The sequence below is a fragment of the Caloenas nicobarica genome, chromosome 1 (assembly GCF_036013445.1).
Source record: "Caloenas nicobarica isolate bCalNic1 chromosome 1, bCalNic1.hap1, whole genome shotgun sequence".
Lineage (NCBI taxonomy): Eukaryota > Metazoa > Chordata > Aves > Columbiformes > Columbidae > Caloenas > Caloenas nicobarica.
In genome coordinates, this window is record NC_088245.1 from 116,068,528 (window position 1) to 116,091,772 (window position 23,245).

A 23,245-nucleotide genomic window follows, 5' to 3' on the forward strand; every position below is an offset into this window, starting at 1 on the left:
TTGTTTTGTTTCAAACACCACAAAACTTCACAACTTCAAACATCTGGGTTGAAGTTCTTAAGGTTTGGCTCCTGCTTCCGGCTAGCTTCTTTGGTTTTATTCCAGCCAGAATTCAGCAGTCTGAGAGCAAGGCTAGATAAAAACAAACAAATGAACAAACAAACATACAAACAAACTCTTTTTTTTTTACACATACAGTCATACACACACTTAAAAGTGTCAGTATTTTCATTAAGCAACTCTAACGCATAGCGAAAACCAACTTATACGTGAGGGATATGCCTTCATTTTCAGACATACACAATACCCACAGACAGGCACTCCTGTATCTCAACGATTTAAGCAACAGTATGTGTGTATGTATAGAAATACAAAACACAATTCAGTTGTTTCTTTTAGTGTAATCCAGAAACTTTTAGTGAGTGGTTGCATGTCATAAACTATTCTGAAATAATATTTATAAGCTCTGGTGTATCGGATGTGGGGGGTGATCTTTTTGAATTTTGATTCTGGGAAATGTTTTTATTTTAATAAGATGGTGCACTACAAGACCAGCTCACTGAAATCTTATGCTAAATGCTAGGAGCATGCCAGGGAATTGTAGCTTCTCTTCTGCAGTGCTTCAAAGCTGCTTTGCTGTCAGTTGCCCTTTTCTACCAGCCCGGCTTGTGGAGCAGTCATCTTTTTTCCGCTGAGGATAAGGATATTCTGATGGCATAGCTTCACATGCAGAGCCAAGCATCACCTCCTTGAATATCTGACTTGCTTACAGATAAAGCCATTGTAGCCCTGATAAACCTGCAAAGAAGTGAGTTAGTGGTCACTCCAGCTGGCAGCTGGTCTCACCCAGAAGGCCCCTGACATCCATATAGGTGTTTCAGAGGCATGTGTGCCTGATTTATCTGTAGGCAGTTGCTGATTTTAAGGAATGTGCATTATAAAAAGGCACACTTACATATCTCACAAAACTTTTAGAAGTTAGGAACTCGCTACACGTGATATCTGCCTACTGTGTGGGCTCTGGAGGAACTGACAAAATTGAATTTCATCTGCCTTCTACCTCCTCCTTTAGCTGTTAGGAAGACAGGACTTGAGAGAGTAACCGTGGTTATTAAATCCATCGCCCAGCAGTGCAGGAGAGTGCACAGACCATCTGCACACCACAGTCCATGGGGATGCCTTCCTATTGAGATTTGGGGTGGATATTTCCTTCCTCTTTCTAAAAAAAGCAAAGCAACTTGTGGCTTTGACTTTGGCTTCTTTAGAAGGAGCAGTGCATGAAAAACAGAGCCCCTCACAAATGAAAGACAGAGCAGTATGAAAAACTGTTGTGTAGCCACAGAGCTAGAATGTAGGACCTTGGCTGGGACAAAACTAGGCTATTTTAGAGTGGAAGAAACCATGCTTTTGCCCTCCTTAGCCTTGTTTTGTTACCTGTTTTGCTTCCTTGGCTGCATTGCTGCCTGTGCTTCAGAAGAGGAGCAGTAGCTCAGGTGTGAGTGGGAGCAAATACAGATGGTTATTGAGAACATAATTGGCTTTGAAAGACCAACTTGGGTACGCTGAAACGAGAACACTTGCTTTCTCTTGGTGGCCCATGTGAGCTGAACAGCAACATAGTGGGGATCCACCATGTGTACCTGCCTGCCAAAAGCAAACCTGTGTCTACTGGAGAAGTTTACTGCAGCACAGTGCCTGAAAGAGCTGGAGAGAAAAACATGGCTCATGAGAAAGGAGAAAAGGAAAGAATCAGAAGTTTTGTTTATGAAAGAAATGTGTTCTTTCTAGGAAAAAAAAAAAAGTGTTTGGAATGGCAGCTCTCAACTCCTTCCGATTATGATTGGGAGAATGTAAATAACCGGTGATTTTCCATAAAATGAGATCAGTACATTAGGGGTTTAGTTTGAATAATAAAATCCTTTTTAAACTTTAAGCAATCTCCTTATCAGATCATTACATGTGTTCTTGAGCTGATTTTTGCATGCACTGGACTGAAATGAATGCTGCAGCTGACAACCTCTTTGCAGAGGCTGCCCGGCACTGCACGGGTCAGGGCTATAAGGCACCCCTGGCCTCCTGTTTCCTCCTCCCAGCTTCCAGCCAGATAGGGATTTTAGTGGGGCCCTCTTGCTCTCCGCTTGTACTGCTGCCCAGCAGCCCCCCTCCCACAGGCAAAGGGAGGAAAGCCGCCCAGATGTCATCTTTTGCAGGCAGTGGTCATGTTGCCGGCTTCATCTCCTTCCCTCCCACGGCACTGTTCCGAGGGGAGGAGGCTGCTCCCAACATCGTCACTCTCATTTCTACCCTAAATACATTGGTGGCCGGCGCGCGCCCACTTTGTTCCCAGCGCCGTTGTTCTTTGGCTTAAACAGCCCTTTCTTGTCCTTAATGTGTAATCCCCTTACAGGCAGGTTCATATCCCTTTACTCCTCTTTATCCCACTTCATGCAAGGCTTTGAGAGCCACGTGTCCTGCCTCCTGCCAGAGGCACTCGCTGTTGTCTTGTCATGCTGGGAGTCTTTCTTTGTACCCGTTGCAGAGTCACCTCACCTTTCTTTAATGGGGATAACCGGACTTTAGCCCATTGCAGATTGTGTTACAGCATTGCGGATGGGGCTCGCTGATGCCTTGTGCGGTGCCAGCCCATGCGCAGCCTCTTCTGGAAATACCTTTGCCCTGGGAAATGCACCGCTGGGTCGCGCATGCCTTTTTCTCTATGTGTGTGCCGTGAGTGGTTCCTCATAAACACCATGGTCAGCTGGCATTCAGAAATACTTTTTCTTCACTATTACTTGCAAATTTAGGAGCTTGAAACTTCTGGCATTGGTCCCAGCAGCACAACCTTGAATTTGGTACTATTGATTTTCAATGCGTATCTATAATCGCACGTTTCAATGCCATGTTCTGCTATTTCTGAAGGTTATTAGGAGCACAGATGCTCGAATGCAAAATGATTCCAAGAGCGTTTCACACCACTGCTGTTGTGTGCAGTGACTAATGAGCTTGTATATCACTTTTTAATTCTTTTCAAGTTTTTTCACTGCTAGATGTTAACTTTGTAAGACCAGCAGATGAACAAACTGATAGCTCTGTGCTTCCTCCAGTTCCCACAGCCAGCAAAGTGAGAAATCACTCTGGGTCTTGTCCTCCTGTAGATGTCATTACTGCCTCTTGTAATATTCAGAAGAAAGCTGTATAAGATCAGCGAAGTCATAATTACAGAAATATAGTATCCATATGGACAGTGGCAGACTAGTGCCTAATTAAGGATGGAATTGGACTTACAGTGCTCTGCATCTGTCCAAGAGTTTTTGTGTGCCCAACAGGCCTGCTGGCTACCTTTCTCCATGTGCTCACTATGTGAGTGTTAGATGGATGCAATAATTCCCTGGAGGAGCTTCCTCTCCTGAACTGTATTGCACCAACTCCCCTTCAGAGTTGTTTTGCAGAGTCTTTGTGACTGTACCTATTCTGACAAGTTTTACGGTGTCTGCTGTCATCCAATGCATGTACTAGTGCAAAAGAGTATGGTTTTTTCTGTGCATTTGACCCAGGATGCACACATAATATTTTCTTCCTCTCTAGAGCTGGATGAACTGTACCACATGGCCACTGTATACTCACTGCATGTCCAGTTTTTTATTTTATTCCTGTTCAGAAATGAAGAAATTTTGACAATTCACTTGGGCTTAAGATGGTGTAGTATGATGCTGTAGTTTGCTGCTACTTGTCTGAAGACTGTTACACATGCAAGGAGGAATTCCTGTGCTGACTGATCTGCTGAAACTACCAAAACTCCTTAATCAGAGATTGTCTCGAAGTCTTCCCTACCCTCGTCAGTCCTAAGGTTCAAGAGAGTCTGTCCACTCAAGTTTAGACCATTCTTGTGCCAGCATGGGCTTTGAATGTAGTGCTACTCTGATGGCCATGGATAGCACTAGAGGCAGTTCTTCAGGGTGTTTCATTTTCTTCCTTTACTTTCTTCACACAGGGATTATAGAAGTTTAGATTTTGCATGGATTTATTAGGAGGCAAGCAATCAACAGGAGCACTTAAGAAACAATAAAGGATTTAAATAGGGGATATTCCTGTTTCAAAACATATAGTCTCGATTATCTTGCATTTTTTACCTTTTGAAGTCTTAGATCTCAGTAAAATTGGAGAATTGTTTTAAAGTTTGAGGCCAAACTATGTTACGCTGTGTAAACCACATTTATGCCATCTTTGTGTATCGCTACTGCAGGCATTTGAAAGTGTGAATATGAGGGACAGCTGCTGAATTTAAGCTTCCAAAAACTTTCAGGTCCCACAGGTAAATTTTCTCTGGCTGTATCACTTGGCTGATGATCAGTTAGTTCTTTCTATTCTTCTACATATTGTACTAGAGCTTCAAAACAACCACTCTTTCTTTGGTTAGGGATGTGCTTTTTCATTGATATTTGACTGAGTATACACATGTTTAAAGTTATACTTGTTGAAGACTTGGCAGTTTTCAATACCATATTAGTCTCTCAAAAATAGAATCATAGAATCATAGAATGTCTTGAGTTGGAAGGGACCCACGAGGATCATCGAGCCCAACTCCTGTCCCTGCACAGGACAACCCCACAGGTCACACCATGTGTCTGAGGGCTTGTCCAGTCTCTGCTTGAACACTGTCAGGCTTGGGGCCGGGACACCTCCCTGGGGAGCCTGTTCCAGTGCTCCAGATTGTGACATTTCTAAAAGCAGGGAAGCTCAGCAAGAAGGGAAGGACATGTCTAAAAGAGATGGACAAAACCAGGACAAAAGTAAGCCTAGTCTGCCCTTAATATTTGTTAAACTGCAAGTAAACAGAAAAAAAGGCCACATGGTGGCCACAGATTTCAGACATGAAAAAGGACTCATAACTTCGAGGAGGACCTGCTGGTTTGTTTAGCCAAGCAGGTGTGGAAGTGTGTCCTTTAAACAGCTGCCCACCTGAGGTGCGTGATCCTGCCTGGTGCAGGCCGCAGCTCTGCAGGGGCTCTGGCTGATGAGCAGGTTGAAGCTGAAGCCATCCAGCTGCTCTCCAGAAACACCCTGCACCCCCACAAGCTCGGTCCGAAGCCGCCTTGCTCCTCACCAGCCTGGTTTTTGTTCCAGTGGCCACAGACCACCATGTGGCTTCCTCACAAGTGACCGCAGTTGACATGTGTAGGAGACGTGACACGATCAATCAGTATTTGGGAAGCAGGAATGGCTGCAAGGCTCAAAGCCATTTTCCACAAGCTGATGATGGGTGCTGAAGGCACCTCCTTTCTCTAATTACGTGCTTTAGCTTGCAGAGTGGCATGCCACTTTTGATGTCTTCAAACTGGAAGTTCTTTTTCCTTAGACGTTCAGTCACGCATATTTAAAGCTATGTTTCAAGAAATTAGGTCTGAAAATTCCCAGCAGGAAAGTATTTTTGCATTTTATTTTTATCCAGAGATGACCACATTTTTGTCTGCAGCCGACTTAAAAGATACATCAATTAATAGAGCCACAAGAGACTAAACTGTAAACCAGAATATTTTCTCTCATTAAATGAAGTATCTTACATAAAAATAAGCCTCATGATGAAGAACTTAATTTTACTAAGATTTACGAGTATCTTTCTCTGAGTGCAAGGTGTAATAAAGCTGAGTTTTCACTGTAAGAATATGATTGTTTATTATAACCATTCATTATGTACATGGCCTTAGTATAGAGATAAGGTCCCAAACCTCATTGTTCTCCCTGAATCTTCCTACAAGTGGCAAGTAATTCATTATTTCCTTATAGGAAAATTCTGTAAGTATTTGCTACCATATTAGCAAGAAATTATTAGTTTTGACCCATGCTGCAAGGATGTTTTCAAGCTCTTGTGTTGTGTCTCCCACCCTGGTTGTCATTTCTGCCCCAGCCTGTATGGAAAGCATTATTAAACCTTGGTGTATCGTTAGTGTATGCATGGGTGAGGGTGCTGGGTTGTATATAAAATGTTCACTTCCTATCAGAGGTCATTTAACGCTACCTCCTTGTTGCTGATAGAGGCACCGTTAGAGTTAGGGATAAGGGCACACTGTTGTCTGCAGTGTCAGCTCTGAGTAGCCAGATCAACTGCATTCTCCGTGATAACTTAGTATTCACTTAGGTGTCTGTATGAGAGTTGGTATTTTACTTCCTCTTCATAATTTTTTTAACTGGCACTGTAGTTCGGCCTCCAAGGGCATTAATCTGTTGGTGGCTCGCTCATGACTACTATTCATGCACTTGTAGTAGTGTCACAGCAAGGAAAAGCACTTGAACCTTAAAAATAATTTCAAAAAGATATAGGGTACCAGTTCACTTACAGAAAGCAGCTGTGGAAGAACAAATCGTTAAGCTTGACGTCGGTGTATCTAATGAAAATCTCCTCTGCTGTATTTCAGGGGCAATCTGGTGTCCAGCCCCTAGACCTGGGTGCACCAGATACTCAGCTTTGACCTGGTGGCCACACGAGAGCAGAAGCCACATCCCCGTTGCCATAGTTTGCACGTGCTGCTATCCCTGATGACAGTTTCTGCAGGGAGGGCATGGACCAGTGGTTTTAATACATAGGAACAGCAGTTTTGAATGGAAGCAGCAAGAGCTGTGGTGGATAATGAATTTTGTGACAGCAGCTACAACTAGATGGATGCTGAGCAGCAGGGATCATAACTCAAATAGATTGCTGGGGCGAAGGGACGAAGCAAGACCTGTTGTTCTGGACAACCTACACTTGCAACAGGAAGACACAATCCTGCGCCAAAATTGTTGCGGCCTGCCCAGGTGAGACAGGCAATGGATCGCAGAGAGGAATGTAATCGAACAAATTCATCTTGGGGCATTTTTTCTTTAGGTGCTTTTGGCTGGATTTTCTCTGGAAGGGGTTACTTAGATGGGAAACTCTGGCAGGAAAGGAGAGGAAGAGGAGGGACGGGCCTGAGTTAGGAGAGCAGGGAGACAAAAAATTGTCATGTCAGATACTGGCGAATGTATTAAGAAATGGTGAAGTCAGGGACTGGAAGGTGCTAGAGCAGTTATGTACCAGAATGGCCACTGAGGGTGTTTTCTCCTTACACGGGGACCTTTACAGAATGTCTCTCAGTTTGCGAATGGTCCTGAAATGATTATTAATTGGCTTGCAACTCATTTTCTTGAGTAGAGTCTTCACTGAGCAGAGTATAATTACAGTGGATTTTAAAAACAGTCAAGGAAGTTTTACTAGAACCATTTGTTTCTGTCTATCATCAGAATTCTTTTTCTTTTTTCTTTTTTTAAAGCATCTTCATTTTTAGTGGAAATACTGGGCAGCACCATTGATGATTAAACCTTTGGTGGTGGTTTTGTGTTTGACTCTTTTCTGTCAATGAGCATAATTTTTTTATTTTTTCCGAAGAGGACGTAAGAACATGAAAGAGTTGCCTTCTTCCAAAGACACAGCTCGTGACATCTTCGTTTCTTATTAGCTCCAGCAGAGATTGATCCTGTGCAAAAGGCAACTGAGGTTGGTTTTGTAAGTGTAGCCGAGATCACCAGATGTGAGAATAGAGAATTCAGCTGTGTTGCTGGCTTACATGCATCTCCATGTTGCATTGTATCTTTTCTTATTGCTTTGCTCCTGCCTGTGAAGAGCTGACATTGAAGCTCAAAGGAAGATTTATGTTTGTTTTAGTTGCCTGCCTGCCTGATTAGAGCCCAGAGACTGAGGCAGGAGAAGATTCAAAGCCAGCCATTCCCATTGCTTGGCAGGCTGCAAAGCAAGAACATTTTGAATGTGATCCCTTGCCTATTTTGGGAAACATAAAATTTTCAGAGGTAGGCCAGTTATTTTTAAGCCTCTCTGGACATGCTTTTAATGCAGAATTTGTTCTGGATGCTGTCAAGGTCAATCATTTTTTTTCATGAAAAAGTTTCTCTCCTTTGGGAAAATGTCTGGTAGATCTAATTAGCTGTGTGCCTTCGTCCTCCTTTTTTTCCTCACAGCCTGCTAAACCTATTGCTAGACCTTTCAGCTTCAGCCAAGATGGACTGCATTAGCTCTTGTCTGCCTTCCCCTGACTTCATCCATTTTATGTGCAGACTTTCTCCAGCCTCTTTGAGGAGAAGACTGCAGAAGAGCTGTGTGGAGAGAGCGCACCTTTACCAAAACGCGGGGAGGCTTGTGGTCGGAAAAGAAAGTGTTGGAATTGAGGAGCTGAAAATATCAGCAACATGGGTATTTTCCTTGCATTTGACTCTTTGTTGCCACTTCAGATCTCTTTTCAAGTTCCACACATTTCTTATTCATTCAGCAAGGCTCTGAATATGAGATTAAATAGAAAAATGACACCTACAATGAGATCCTGATTAATGAAGCTGGCCCCCCACATCTTAGTTCTGTGCATAAAGAACTGGTCCAGGGAAATGCTGAGCTCTCCTCGCTGCTTTTGGAAGTAGTAGCGATTGCTGTGTGCTCGGTATCAGCCAGGATTGACCTCCAAATCTTATTTTGCCAGAGTTTAGGAAGGAAAATAGCTGACATCTGTAATGAACAGGAGGACATGAATTATGTAGACAAATAAACTAGCGATTACTGTTGCACATTTATCTTCACCTCTGTAAATGATAAACTTTAAATGTTCCATATGGAAGCCCTGTGTATAAATTAGTGCCTCTGCATTTGGGCCTCTTGAATCTCTATGGATGTGCAGCGTGGCAGCTTTCCTATCTCCTACCTCAGTTTAAGGCAGCAGTTCCCATTATACCATGCTACCAATGTTCTGTGAGATCTGGGGTATGAAGACAGCGGACTCAATTAGGATGCAGCATGCGTTCAGTTGAAAGGAGTACACAGTGTTTCCCTGCCTAATTCTGACAGAATTAAAGATAGCGTACTTTGAAAAGTTATTCTCTGAATCCTCCTATTTACATATTCCCTCTCCGTTACCCAGAAAGAGGAGCTGATAGTTTTATCTTTGTCCTGGCGCTATTAAAATAAGTAATGCTTAGATATTTTTGTGTTGCCCTTTAATTAAGAAAATGAGAGTGCTAGTTCTAATTTCAGAAATGCCCAGCATTGCCAGAATATCACTCTCCCTGGTGCCAGCACATGTGCTTGTATTAATGCGGTTGGCCATATCTTTGCTTGTGTGTCTCTTAAAAGCAGATGGTTCACTGGACAAGTGAAGTTAGACCTGACATTCAGTTCAGTCGTATTTCTGCTTGCCTGTTAGCTTTTTTACCACATCCAGTCAGCTCCAGAAATGGGGGCAATACTGCAGATAACATTGGAAATATGTGTACTAATGCTGAAGAGGATCTGTGTTTGCCTGAAATCAGTGACTGGTGGGACATCATGCTTGAAAAGAGGCAGGACAAGGCAAGGAGAGATGCTTTGTTGGTCCTTGTGCAGTCTTGCTGTCCTACTGACAATCCCAAATTCATTCAGATGCATTAGTAAATATGCAATACACAGAGTAAATGTGAGATACACAGAGATGTTAGTTGGGAAGGAGCAGGGGAATATAACTGTGCTTGGGAAGGCAGTGAGGTTTGGGCATGATGCATATGGCCAAAGCAAGGGGTAGTGCTGGTTGGATTATTTTTTTTTCAAGATTTTTTTTTTTAAGGCAGAAGATGCTGATTCATCTAGATTAAAAAACTCAATGGTAATATCTTGATTTCAGTTGAGTTTTTCTTAGAAAATGACCAGGCGGCCTACCTGCTTCGTTTCCTGCCATCACATTAGTGGAGGATTTCTGGGGTGTGTTTGCTGATCCTGAGCTCACAAGCAATGAAATGTGAGACTTGCTAGCGCTAAACAATGCAATTTCTCATTGTGTGTAGTCTTTACAGTCCTTGCCCTACTTAGATATCTCCTACCTTGTTTGGGTTTTTTTAACCTTTAAAATCCTTGACCTAAATGAAGGGCAAGCCTAATAATGTTTTATTGGATGCTACATCTCAGGTTTCTGGGCTGAGGAAACATGAGACTAGGGGCTTCCACTGCAGTGAATTTTTGTAAGGAAGACATGATCTACCTTTGATGAAATCCAGGATGAAATAGCTTTCTCATAATATTGAAGGCTAGAAAAAAGAGCACAGAAAAGAACCAGAAGTTGCCGGGTATTTTTTTTTTCCTTTTCTGGTCCCCAAAAAAATAGTGGTTCAAGATTGCTGGTCTTGAAAGATCGGTGCAGTAACAGTGTCTTAATTTTCCCAGTTTCTCTCTTTGGCATGTATCAGCTCAAAAGCCCGTGGCAGGTATCAGTAACTTCCACACCTGTGCTCTGCTGAGACTGACAGTAACTTCTCCCAACCAGGGGTGAGCAGGAGAAGAGAGCTGCTGTGCTCGATCTAGTGGGGCTTCTTTGTTGGTGGCTGCTAGCAGGAGATGCTGTGGGTGATGTCAGGGATGAGGAATGCTCCAGGCAGGGCATGAGGCTCTCAGGGCTGGGACATTTCCTTTCTGGGTGGACTCTAGGGCTTGGGGTTCTCCTGAGAGCAGCGACACATGAGGCTTGAAGGACAGTGCCGAACATCAGGAGGCGAAATCATAGAATCATTTTGGTTGGAAAAGACCCTCAAAGTCATCGAGTCCAACCATTAACCTAACACTGTCACTAAACCACGTCCCTAGGCACCACATCTACACTTCTGTTAAACACCTCCAGGGATGGCGACTCCACCACTTCCCTGGGCAACCAGTTCCAGGGCTTGACAACCCCTTCCGTGAAGAAATTTTTCCTAATATCCAATCCGAACCTCCCCTGGCGCAACTTGAGGCCATTTCCTCTCGACTGTCACTTGCTACTCGGGAGAAGAGACCAACACCCTCCATGCTACAACCTCCTTTCAGGTAGCTGTAGACAGCGATCAGGTCTCCCCTCAGCCCCAGTTCCCTCAGCCGCCCCTCACAAGAAGCACTGTGGCCTGGAGACACGTGCAGAAAGGGAGCATCCATCAAAATAGCATGGGAGGCGGGACAGTTTGCAAGCATTAAAAAGAACTGACCAAAACCAACTTAAAAGCTCCTTTCATGGACTTGAAACCAGTCCGAGTTTCTGGAGGCTTGTTACGGCAGCAGGCCAAACCAGGCCTGCCCTGGCTCCTGGCACAGATCTCTCTCTTAGGATGCCATCTGTTTGGGGACGGGTGTGTGCTTCAACTGCTTTATCTAGGTGTGGGTGGGCTACTACAATTTAAACCAAGGTTTGTGTAAAGTCCAAGGAAAACTTCAGAGCACTTTGCTGAGTCAAAGCAGTGGGTGTGTTTATGACAGGCCTTGAAATGTGGTATATTGGGGTTTTATCTGCCTGTCTCTAGCTGTGCGTAGTGTAGGCAGCTCCACCTCGGGCCCGCTGTCACCTGTGGAATCCAACATTGTGATGAAGGGGGCAGTCAGAGATCTGCTTTGGGAGGGCAGGTGTCCATGTTGGGGGTCCCAGCAATGGTGGAGAGTGAGCAAAGTGCCCCTGATGTATCTGTAAGCCTGGTTGCTGCCAGCCCAGCCCTGGAAGTTGCTCCGTGGGCTTTATTAACCCTGCGGCAAAGGCAGCAGTGTGCTGCCTGCCCAGGGCTCCTGCCTGGCTCTGCATCAGGGAGGCAGAATTACCAGTAGTGGCTGGGCAAGGGGATGGAGTGGTACGTAACAGCTGGTAAGTATTCGTAATGGCTGAGCTATCTAGGCAGCTCTTCCCTGTGCATCCTTCTTCTGGTCGGCTGCCCTTGTGCATATTCAGACTCTGAGCTTGAAACAAGCAAACAAAACAAAACCAACAACCCACAAAGTCAGAGGTGCTTGAGGGAGGTGGTGAAAGCCAGGGTTGCCTTCATCACATCATGCTTGTCACAGCTGGTGTGATATAAAATGGGGCAGAGACTCAGGGAGGCCACTCTGACCCTTCTGCCTGCCAGGTGCTGTGTGGGGAATGGGGTCCCAGCCCTCCAAAGAGCAGCTACTGACGGTTCTCCCACAGCTCCTTACATTTGGGCAGGATCTCTCCTTTAGTTGCCTTTTTTTTTTTTGCCTTTTCTAATGCTTGTTTTTCTGTGCCACTCCAGATGTATCATTTGGGGCATTGTAGGCTCCGCAGCTGCCAGTTCATTTCTTCTGTGTCTGCTGAGGATATGGAGTGGGGTTTTGCAACCCTTTTAGCACAGTCTGTGGTTGTCATACCATTTCCAGGACAAATCTTAATTCCTTGAGGGGCCACATGAAGGCCAGATTTTGCTGTAAAAATCCACTGATGGAGCGGGACTGCTGCTGTCTTGCTCCGTGTGTGCTGGCTTTTGCAGTTATTTATAAATAAAGCTGCTCTGGATGATGAATCTTGGCTCAGGGGGACTCTAAAAGTCGAAAGGCTTGTGGTGGGTCTCTTCTGTGCAAGGATATCTGAAATATTTTGTATGTCTCCAGGAGAAGATGTATTGATCATATCCATATATCTATCTGCCACTGTTTATCTTGATTATTTCCTAATAATTTTCCATCGTGCCACTGAAATGTATGATAATGGTCTGAATGGAAACATTACAGCAGGTAGGGAGTGGGAAAGACTGGGGAGAGACTGTGAGTTGCAGAAGGTTCTCTGAGTTTCCTTTAGACTTTTCAGATGCAGATGGACCCACATCACCTAGCTCTTGAACCTGTTGGGCCTGACCCCCAAGTCACGCTGGACAAAGAATTAGGCTGGCATGGTGGTTTCAGGTCAAATGAAGGATTTGCTTCATTAATCAGATACCACCGCACAGGGCTCATTTCCACAGCCTCTTGGGCAGAGAAGTAAAGGTGAGTGTAGTGATGGTGAGTGACGGGCGCAGTGTGTATTTCTGCTGCCTTGTTTTCAGGACAGCACTATCCTGGTCTTCTGTCTGCCCTTGTCCCTCCTGCTTTTGAAGAAAACAAACCTAAAAACCAAACCAAACAAGAGGCTGGTACATTGATTGCTCCCTTGATAGTGTGATGGAGCAGAGAGGTAGAGTTAAAAAGTGTAAGGAAATAAGGTTTGCCTTTGGGTGGAGGTGGGCATCAGTCAAACCGCTGCTCGTGCCCTGTTAAATAAAGGTCATGAAGAGATTTTCAGGGAAGTCTTCTGGTTTTTTTCTTCTTCACAAGCAAAATTCCAGCTGGTGCTGCTGCAACCCACTGTGCAACTGCAGCGTGTCTTTGTGGAAACGTCCCATCCCCTCTGCACAGTGCCAGGCTCGCTGGGGGTTTACGCCTCGCCACAAACCGTGGATTTCCTTAAACACATGTAAATCGGGGCACTATTAAGACACAGAAGGGGAATGAACCACCAAGAGGCTTTGCTCCTTTTTTCCAAAGTCTGTGTCTACCATAAATTGGATAGGACCCCCCTGAGACAGGAGGAAAACAAACTCTTAAAACGCATAGTAAAGGGTTAGTAATTGTTTCAAACAGACATCTAAAAATGCTTTTTATTACAAGGCTTGAGTTCTCTTTCAAATGTGAAGCTGCTTGTTCATTTTGGCAGTGAATGGTGCTTTTATGTCTCCCTGGGGACAGTGGTAAAACTTTCAGCAGCTCAGGCACAGAAACCAGCCCTTTGTCGAACTGGAGGCGAGAAACCAAAAGTTGTTCTGCGGATTTCCGAGTTCCCCACAGCTCGCTTTTGGACTTTACTGATTAATCCGCACCCTCTGAAAAAGCTTTTGTTAGGGAGAAGGGGGAGAGAAGTGAAGACAGTGTTGTGTGTGGATGGCACCCAACTCAGTGGAGGCGTTTGGTGCCTGTGGGTAGGTAAGCTACTTGGTGATTTTTTTTTTTTGACACTCAGCTGTTAGTTGGTGGGTTACAAGAGCAAGGAATCGGCACTTTTCGCACAGTTGCACCGAAAGATGGACAGGAGCTGGATTTATTCCTATCACCACTGTGGGTGGGAGAGCAGAAATCCCTGCTAATCCTGTCCCAAAGGTGTGACAGAAATGCTGACACCTGCCTCAGCCGTTCAGGGGGTGCAGGGGGGGCTCAGGTAGACAGAGGGACATGGTGGGTTTCCCTGGCAGTGCTGTGCCCCGGTGTGCTCTGTGTGGGAGCCAGGTGGGGGCACAGCTCTGGGAAGCATGGGGGCAGGAAGGGAATGAGCTAGGAAGTGTCTAAATTGCAGGTGAGATTATTTTCTCTCTGGTATAAAAAGGATCTTCTGTCTTTGAGGACGTGTTAATTTGCTTTCGTCTGTCTGGGCCTCCCCTCTTTATTCTCTCTTTTTGTGGTTTCTTCTCTTCCCCTGCATCCCTCCCCCTGTATCTTTCTTCGGAGCATCTCTTTTATATCCTCACTCTTCCTGGCATTTTCCTTAGGTGGCTCTGATTATTCAGCAGCTCTGCTCAACACAATTCCCTCTCCAGAGAGGGAGAAATGCTGCACCAGAGCAGCTCTTGCTGCGGCTGCCGCAGATGCAGGTCGAGCCGAGGACGGGTTCCTTTGCCTGCTAGTGCTGAGCAGCAGGATGCTGGAAAGGGCACAGTGGGAAGGCAGTGATGGAGATGCAGCCTCCATAGTCCCTTTTGAACCAGCCTAGGTAAAAAAAGCCAAAAAGCTGCTTTCCTTTTTTCCTTTGAGCAGGTTTTCCCTGAATTAATTGACATCAACCTGTATGAAAAGTAGCTGAAAGATCTTACAACATAGCTCAGCTGGGATTTTTAGGGGCAACATGCCTGTCAACAAGGATCCCCTCCCTGAACAGTTGCAGAGCAAGCCTTATGTAATAGTGTTGAATTTCAAGATTTCACAGCAGTATAAAGATGTTCACAATAGATAACTTGGAAAGTGAACAAAAGAACACTGTTGGGACATTTATTCTGCTCCTGCCCCTTCACAGTGGCCTGGAGGAGCTAGTAAGTTTTGGGGGAATTCAGGAAGCATCTGCAGAGCTGGCACTCCGGACTGGCCCTTCATGTCCCACCTTTGGTCGCGCCATGGGAATGAGTTACGTGTGTATGTTTTTGAAGCGGCATTGGTCAGCATCGGGTGGCCATCAGCAGATGGTGCAGGCATCATCCCGGTTGTGGCTGCTGCTCGACGTCGGGGTACGGCACACCATGGGCATCCCCCATGTCCCTGCTGGAGAGGGCAGCCCATGTGTCTTGGTTGCTCTGCAGCATGGTGGCCTCTGCTTGCACGCCTCAGGCAAGAGGTTGGATGCTCCCAGGTCCCACTGGTGTCCTCCCACCCTGTGTCGGGGAAAGCCTCTCCACAGCCCGGGGCTCGCTTGCTGTATAGCCTGGGGAGTCGGGGAAGACTCACTTGCCAGAGTGGTGCACTGCAGGGGATGCTCGTGTTCCTGAAACTTTAGCATTAAGGACAGGACGTCAGGCAGCAGGTTTTTGTGGTTCAGGCAGTTTTTGTGGTAAAACTCAGGGGGCGGGAGGTGGCTGTGGTTATTGTTGGATTTTGGTAAGACTAGTGGAGTTGCCACCTCTCTCAGTGTGCTGCAGGAGCAGAGAGCCTGTTGCTGCAGGCAGCACACTGCATCCTCCCGTGGCAATCATTGGTTCTGCGACGATTAGTCCTAGATGTTTGTCCTCCAGTGGCAGTCTTAACGAAACATCTCGAGATTCTGGAAATTAATTTTCTCTGTCCGTCCCTCTGGAGTTAGTAAAAGTCTTGAGGCTTCCTTCTGCCAACACAACAGCACTAATGAATCTCTTCAGATGTGTATTGAATTCGGCTGCCTTCCCTGGTAGCGTTTGACAGCTTTCTCCTCTTGCTTTTGCAGATCACAGGCGTTATCCTTCTCGCAGTCGGCGTCTGGGGCAAGCTCACCCTTGGCACGTACATCTCTCTCATTGCTGAGAATTCCACCAATGCCCCCTACGTGCTCATCGGGACGGGTACCACAATCATTGTCTTCGGGCTTTTTGGCTGCTTTGCCACTTGTCGTGGCAGCCCATGGATGCTGAAACTGGTAAGTGTGCCGACGTGCCTTGAGCAAGAGGGGAGGAGGTTTTGTTGATGTATTGGGATTCCCCCCAACCCCTGCCAAGCTTCACCAGATGTTAATGTGTTTTTTTAGGCACATAAGCTAGATTTTATTGATCTTAATGTTCAACACATGTGCCTTTTGGACAAAGAAGGGGAAAAAAAATCCTTGCCAAAACCAGTTGTTGATTGAGTATGAATGAATTTTGCTACTGCACAGTGTACAGGCCCATGTGTGGTTGAGTGCAGAGTGAAATGCTGCTGGTGAATTACTCTGTGGGTGATTATACAATCATTCTGGTTTTTTGTGAGCCACATAGATAGGTGTATTTGCAATCTTAAAAATATCCAAAGCATCATAAATGTGAAATTCATTTGAACTGTATTTTAAAGGGGTAATTTCAATGCTCTGATGTGAAATCTATGGAAATAAATAGTTGGTACCTTCTAAAAGCACACCAGCCTTTATTTTTCTCCTGATGTTCACTAGAATAAAACAAGTCAGCCCCAGAAAGCAAATCTCTGTATGGTATGTTTGTCCTCATCTCAAAAGCAGTGTGGATTCAAGGTACACTAAACGGGCACAGCAGCTGTCTCTCGGTCCAGTTTAACATCTCTCCCTATAAGTTTTGCTGTTCGGAGTTTTCCAGCCCACCTTAAAAGGCAAAGTAACTATGGGTTAAGCAAACCTATATGATAAATGGTGTTTCTAGGAATATTCAGGAGCAAAATCCTACATGTCTAACGATCTGAAGGGTGGAAATAGCACTTGTGATGCACTGAGATAGTGGAAAAGGGCTTGACAGTACAATGTGTCTCCTGCTACAATATCTGGGGGCTGATTTTCTAAGGAGATGGGACAATTCTCCCATTTGAACTGGACTTTTAGAAAGGACATCTTGAAGACAGTTTCCTCAGTTGATGGCACAGTAGGGGAGAGGCAGCAGCTGCAGATCGGTCAGCAGGTGGCCGACTGGTGGCCAGTCACTATGTACCTAATGCTGTCATACATGCACCACTGCTGTCTCTTGCTGCGATATGCTGTCAGGGCACGTTTAGACGCTTGTTGGAGTTACTGCAATCCAGATGAGAAAGGGATATAGGTGAATAACTACATAAATCCATAGGAAATCAGGTTCTGGTAGTTGCTCCATAAGTCACATAACTTTTTTAAAAGTATGCCACTTACAGTGGCATGTGCTGTTCCAAGTGCATAGTTTTATTTTCATTGTACACCTAAGAAATATTTCAAGACTTTCTGTCTTTCCTGAACAGAATACAGGCAGTGATTTGACAGCTGCATTGATTGGAGAGAATGATTTTTCTACTTCTCTCTTCGCTGTTGACCTCCCTTCCCCAGCAACTTTCCATTAAAAATAAATTTCCCTTTTTCCAAATCCTGCGAGAACTTAATTTAATTTAAAATGTTTCCTTTTATAATTAACTGTTATTTATCACATGGAGAAAAAAGATGATTTTCCTTCCAGTAGATTAAGCCCCAACTTCAAATTTTACCATTCCACTTTGCATTTTTTTCTTTACCTTCTTTATTTCTGCTTAGATGTATTTTGAACAGTTTGTGAGTGTCCACACTGAAAGCACTGTTTTCAAGATTTATTTAGATCTGGATCTAAATGCTGCTTCTAAAGCCAAACACGGGCCTTGGCTCAGCAAAGCACTTGAGGCATCTGTCCAGTATTACCATGAGAATATGTCCAGTGAAGTCAGTGGTTCAGTTCATTAATTGTAGAAACTTCAGGAATCAGGCAGCAAATCCTAGTCTAGCACTCAGATAAACACAAACAAAAACACCTGGAGAAGCTTATTTATTTTAGCAGAGCACCATGCAAACATAAAGGGTCTGTATTCTTAATAGCACGATCAAAACCTGATTGACTTGGATTCATCTCTGGCATGTGAGTGTGCTTTCATTTATGTGAGAAAGAAATGTGGGAACAGAAATGTCAGAAAAGCCAGTACTTAGACAGTACGCATCATTTGTGAATTGTATAAACACATATTCAGGCTATAACCTATGTCTCACCTCCAAAACCTTGGGTTTATTAACATCTTTAAAGGGTGTCTAGAGTGGAAAGTTAAATATTATGTGATAACTGAGCAGTATCTGTGCTGAGACAAAAGCCTGTCACATTCTGACTCCTCTTGCCTTCTTCCTTTTCAGTATGCCATGTTCTTGTCCCTGGTGTTCCTGGCTGAGCTAGTGGCTGGCATTTCAGGGTTTGTGTTTCGCCACGAGGTAGGTGGAAATGTGCTGAGTTTGCACTTGGCAGTGCCTCCCTGGGCAGGAGCTGCTGAGAAGTTCTCTGGAGCGTGGCGAATGTGTAGGTCGCTGAGCTTGGCGACTCCAAACGCATCTCCAGGGATGCAGCTGATGTGCAACAATAACGTGTACGGCTCTTAAAAACTGATGCAATTCCAAATGAAGGGATTTAGCCAAAGCTCTTGGCCTCAGCTGCCTGATAATTTATTCTGGAGCTATCGTTTTTTTCTGTGCCCATTATGTAAGATCTTCGTTACTCTTTTACATATGCCGAGGGCTGCAAAATAGATTAAATACTTTTCTTAAACACAGCTTCTTCAGCCAGGCAAATGCTTGTTTACATAAGGCAGAGAGCACTGCTTCATCAGACTCAATGTTTTGTAAATTTTTTTTTTTGGGGGGACTGAGGGGAAGTGGGATGGGATTTTGTTAATTAATAATTAACTGGTTTCCTAATTTCCTCTTTTGACATGAGATTTCCCTTGCTATAGGCTTTTCTGGTGTCTACCCTTCCAAGTGGTGAACAGTTTCTAATTTGATCCTAAAATGCCTGTCTATCTACTGAGGATTGGCATTTCACCTGGCCAAACCTGTGGCATCCTCAGCATCAGGCTGCTGCTCCGTTTTGGGAGAGGTGGTCTCTTCTGAAGGTCACAGCCATGTGGGTTGCCCAAATCATCTGCTACCCTGCCTCTTTACCACCCAGTCAAAGTGCCTTTCCTGGTAATGTCCCCGAACCTTCTACAGTTGAGACACCTCTTGTTCCTTACTCAAATGCCTTTGGTGCTGGGGCTGAGGGCTGCTGCAATGGTCAGGGGGGTTCATGGCTTCTTTGGATGCCACTGGCTTCTGTCACCAAGGAGTCTCCACAAGCTTCAGCTCCCACCAGGCATCCATGAGCTGAAAGGAGCAAGCAGCCTCCTTCAGACTTCGTGCTGGAACAAGGTGTCTGGGGAAAAAGTAGCAAAGGATATCTTTCTTATAGGTTAAGTCATATTCTGTTTTGTAAAATGGAGCAGTTTGCTGGAGTAGTTTTCTTTCTATGTCCAACAAACCCCATTTGAAAAACGTCATGAATGACTCTTTACAGTTAATAGGAAGCTCTGCCAGCTCTGAAAGTACACTTTAAAATGAGTGGAAAGGGCTAGTTTGGGTGCCTTGTTAGGTTTAGAAATGCATTTACTTTCTGCAGAAACTGCTTTGGATGTTATAGTTTTTGTTGCTGACGTGGGCTGTTTTTTTCCTTGCCCTCATAGATCAAGGATACTTTCCTTAGGACATACACTGAAGCAATCCAGAATTACAACAAGAACGATGAGCGGAGCCATGCAGTGGATAACGTACAGGAAAGTGTAAGTCTGAAACTGGATACTAAAAATTAATAAATAAAGAGAGAGAAAACATACATTCAGATTTGATCACAGAACATGACATGTGGATGGCTCAGTCTGCAAGCTCTATATTGCAAGCAAAGTTAGAGGCTGGCAAAACCGATCTAAACAAAAACTATTTCAACTGATATGCTTGTCCAATATGCCTAAGTTTTAATGAATGAGCTATCTAATAAAGACAGGGCCAGTATCACTTGCTTGTTCTTGGTCCCAGAGCTTGAATTAGGTTTAGGAGCCAGTTTTATCCCTTAAAAACAAGGTGTTCTCAAGGGAATTTGTCAATAGGATTATGAAATTATGTAAATTTGAGCTGGGTGAGACAGGAGTTTATAGTCCAGCATCCTGTATCATTAATAAACTGCAGCAGTTCTCTTCACAAGTATGATGAGGGGCTGGCAAGGGAGACCTAGTGAGTTCAGGGGAGAAAGAGTGTATTTTCTTGAGAGCAAAAGGGAGTGGACAGCTGTGCTGCTGAGGCTGGTGACGAAGGTTGTTCTCTGGCCGTGCTGAAAGGATGGATTGTCTGCTCAGTGGATGAGCCTTGCTGACCCATGGGGTGCGGTGGCAGGGCACTGGGGGATGCCACAAGCAAATGCCACAACATGGCCAAACTAGTTGGAGATGCCAACCATGAGGGACCAAGTCCACCAACTACAACACAGAGCGATAAAATTTGCATTTAAATTCTCACTGGAAACTGTACCATAACAAGAAGCTATCCCTTCAGCTCATAATACGTTCTAGGAGCCAATTTGCTTTTCATGTGATTGTAACTTGCTAAACAGCTGAAATTTTAATGTAACTGTATTGATGACTTTAGATGTTCTTTAGAAATTACAGCTGTTATGTAGGGCCCCTCAGCATGTTTGAAACTATGCCTCTAACCTGTCTTCTTCTGGTTCACAGATTACTGTGCTGACCTAAACTGAGTATATTGTGCCATCAAATTGTCTGTTTGCCTAATGTTAACCCTTAGTCTGAATTTCTAATTCCTTGGAGTTGACTAAACTAGTTTTGAGTAACTGTCCAGTGTTTCTGTCATAGCAAAGCATTCATTTTATTTGTAACTCTGGTTTTCAAGGAACTGCATTTATAAGCCCTTTTCATGCAGAGAATTCAGCATGTATTCCATATCTCTGAGTGACTGTCTTCTAGTTTAGCATCTAGAACAGAACATCCTTCCCAACTTACGTTTTTTCAGCTGATTTCATAGACGCACTTTATGAACATATGGTCTCCTTCTATTCATGGCTCAGTGAATTTTCCTAGAAATTATTTCAATGAGGTAGAGAGGCTTGCTTCACCTTAGCAAGTTGTACTAGTTTAACCCTGTTTGCGTTACATATAATTCTATGTAATGCTTTGGGTTTTTTAAGGCCATTTTTTTTACTGCATTGTGAGGCTCTGTCTTGAATTTCCAGGATAACCTTTAATCAAATAAATAAATAAGCAAAAGAAACAAACAAATGAAAAAGAACGCAACAGACCTTCAACTTAAAAAGATGGCTTTATGGCTGGAACTTTATCAAATGTTACAAATAGCTTTGCTCATAAAATACTGTTTTTTCAGCGGGTCATCTGCTCCCATCTTCTGTAAATAACAGTCCTGATACTTTTGTGATAAATGGGGTGTGGAGTGGTAACTACTTTTCAAAACTGAAGACAACCTGTCTTTATTTTGATTATGAGCTTATTAAGTGGGCAGTAGCAATTCTGTACTAGCTTTAATTCTGGTTGGTTTGTTGGTTTGAAATCTGCTTCTTATTCCTCGTAGCTGAGCTGCTGCGGCATTCAGAGCTACACCAACTGGAGCACCAGCCCTTACTTCTTCAAACACGGCATCCCTACAAGCTGTTGCATGAACTCCAGTGACTGCAATACTCAGGATCTGCGCAACATGACTGTGGCTGCCACTAAAGTAAACCAGAAGGTACCTGTAATGTTGTGCCAGGGCCAGTTGTTATGAAACCATCCAGAACACCAGTGGAGCATATGGCTGCTTACAATTGCATTTCATTTTAAATAGGTGGTTGATAACGTGTGTATTGGGCTGAATTGATGGTAAGGATGGGCTTTGCCCCCTGCTTGCTTTAAAATTCTTTACACTGGCCTTTCTAAAATGACCAGGTGCAGCAACATTTCTGATGAGGAGGGGGTTTGTTCCCCTTCCTCACAGCAGAGCTTGGTTGGGGTACAGCACTGCAAAGAGAGACAGTCCTGGCCAGACACTTGACTGCCCTTGAGGGTTAGGTTGGTCAGCACTTGTCTGCTCTCTCCTGGTGAATGTGGTGGGGGTTTGTTGAGGACGAAGACATAGTGAGGTGGAGGGAAGGACAGGTTTTACTCTTGCTTATGTTCAAACACAAGTGCAAGAGCCTAACTGTCGTCCCAAAGAGAGAAAACACAGGTGATGGACACCAAGCATGGTGTCTGGCTGGTACCTTTACAGTGACTCTTAAGAAGATCTTCAAACATGTGCAGCTGCAAGCATAGCACAACAAAAGTGACCCCTCCCCAGGGTCACCAAAGGAGCAGGTTGGGAAAACAGAATAGGGTTGGGAAAGCAGGTTGGAAAAACAGGAAGAAAAGGAATAATCAGAGAACAAAAATACAGAAAACACAAAGAAAGGGAGGAAAAAAAGAGAAAATAATGCAGCATATATAGCAGACACTGCACTGCAGAAATACAACTCAGGTTATTGCTTTATGTGCTAGTGCACTATCAGTGCTTGCTTTCTCACTTGAGATTTGCAAGAGAGGCAACAGACAGTTTATTGATAAAATGAATGGTGGTGTGGCCAAATCACCATGCTGAGTTGCAGCATAGCTTAGTCAGGCTTAAGGATTATTTTCTTTTCTGTTGTTGTTTTCAGAGTTGGAATGAAAAAGATGAGTAAAAGACCTGAGTAGATAACAGGGGAAATATGGAAATGCTTCTCTGTCTTCTGTCTCTATCTTTTTCACCTCAGTCACCTGTGAATCAGGAGGCTGGAATGGAGGCTGAGGACAGCCTCAAACATCTTCCTTTGAAAACCAGTCAAGTGGACAACATTTCTAGCGTGTATTAAAAAAAAAAAGGCAAACAAAAAGAAAGCTAGAAGGTTCTTTTTGACTAGGCCTTTTTTTCTGTAATAGTTTAATGAGAGCCACTTGTTGAAGATATATGTGGAACATTAGTGACGTCCATCTGCTAAGAAACTCATAGTCACCACCAGTAAAGTAACCTTACTGGGTGGCATGAGTATAAAAGATGCATTCAGTTGTCCTCTGTGAACTCGTAGTAGCTTTCTGTTTTTGTAGAAGTGGAAAGGAGGTGAGAGGCGGGACGGGGTCGACCTAGGGGACGTGCAGTATGGCCAGCATCTGCTGCAGGCAGAGTGCCTCCTGGGCAGCCCATCCTGAGCCCCTGCTTCTGCCCACCTTCCCAGCAGGAAAGCTTTCTGGTGTGACTGGTGCTCTACCAGCAGGTCCCACCTTTTCAGTTCAGGATGGTCACACACTCTGAACCTTTCCCAGCTGCATAACCAAGCAGGTGCCATTTGCATTCCCAGCACCGATCTGGTGTTTCCTTGGAGTGCCAGGCTTGCTCTGCACGCACAGAGAAATGTGTGTCCCCTTGGGAGTTCCTCGTGGCAAAGGGTGCTT

General features: G+C 44.4%; 1 protein-coding gene across 1 annotated transcript in view; it reads left to right on the forward strand.

Moving 5' to 3' along the window:
- Positions 1–23,245, forward strand: part of TSPAN7 (tetraspanin 7) — a 104,161-nt gene that overhangs the window by 67,830 nt on the left and 13,086 nt on the right. The window contains exons 2-5 of the mRNA XM_065641086.1: positions 15,726–15,914; positions 18,111–18,185; positions 19,466–19,561; positions 21,375–21,530. Coding sequence (XP_065497158.1) covers positions 15,726–15,914; positions 18,111–18,185; positions 19,466–19,561; positions 21,375–21,530 — 516 coding nt within the window. The remainder of the gene's footprint in view (positions 1–15,725; positions 15,915–18,110; positions 18,186–19,465; positions 19,562–21,374; positions 21,531–23,245) is intronic.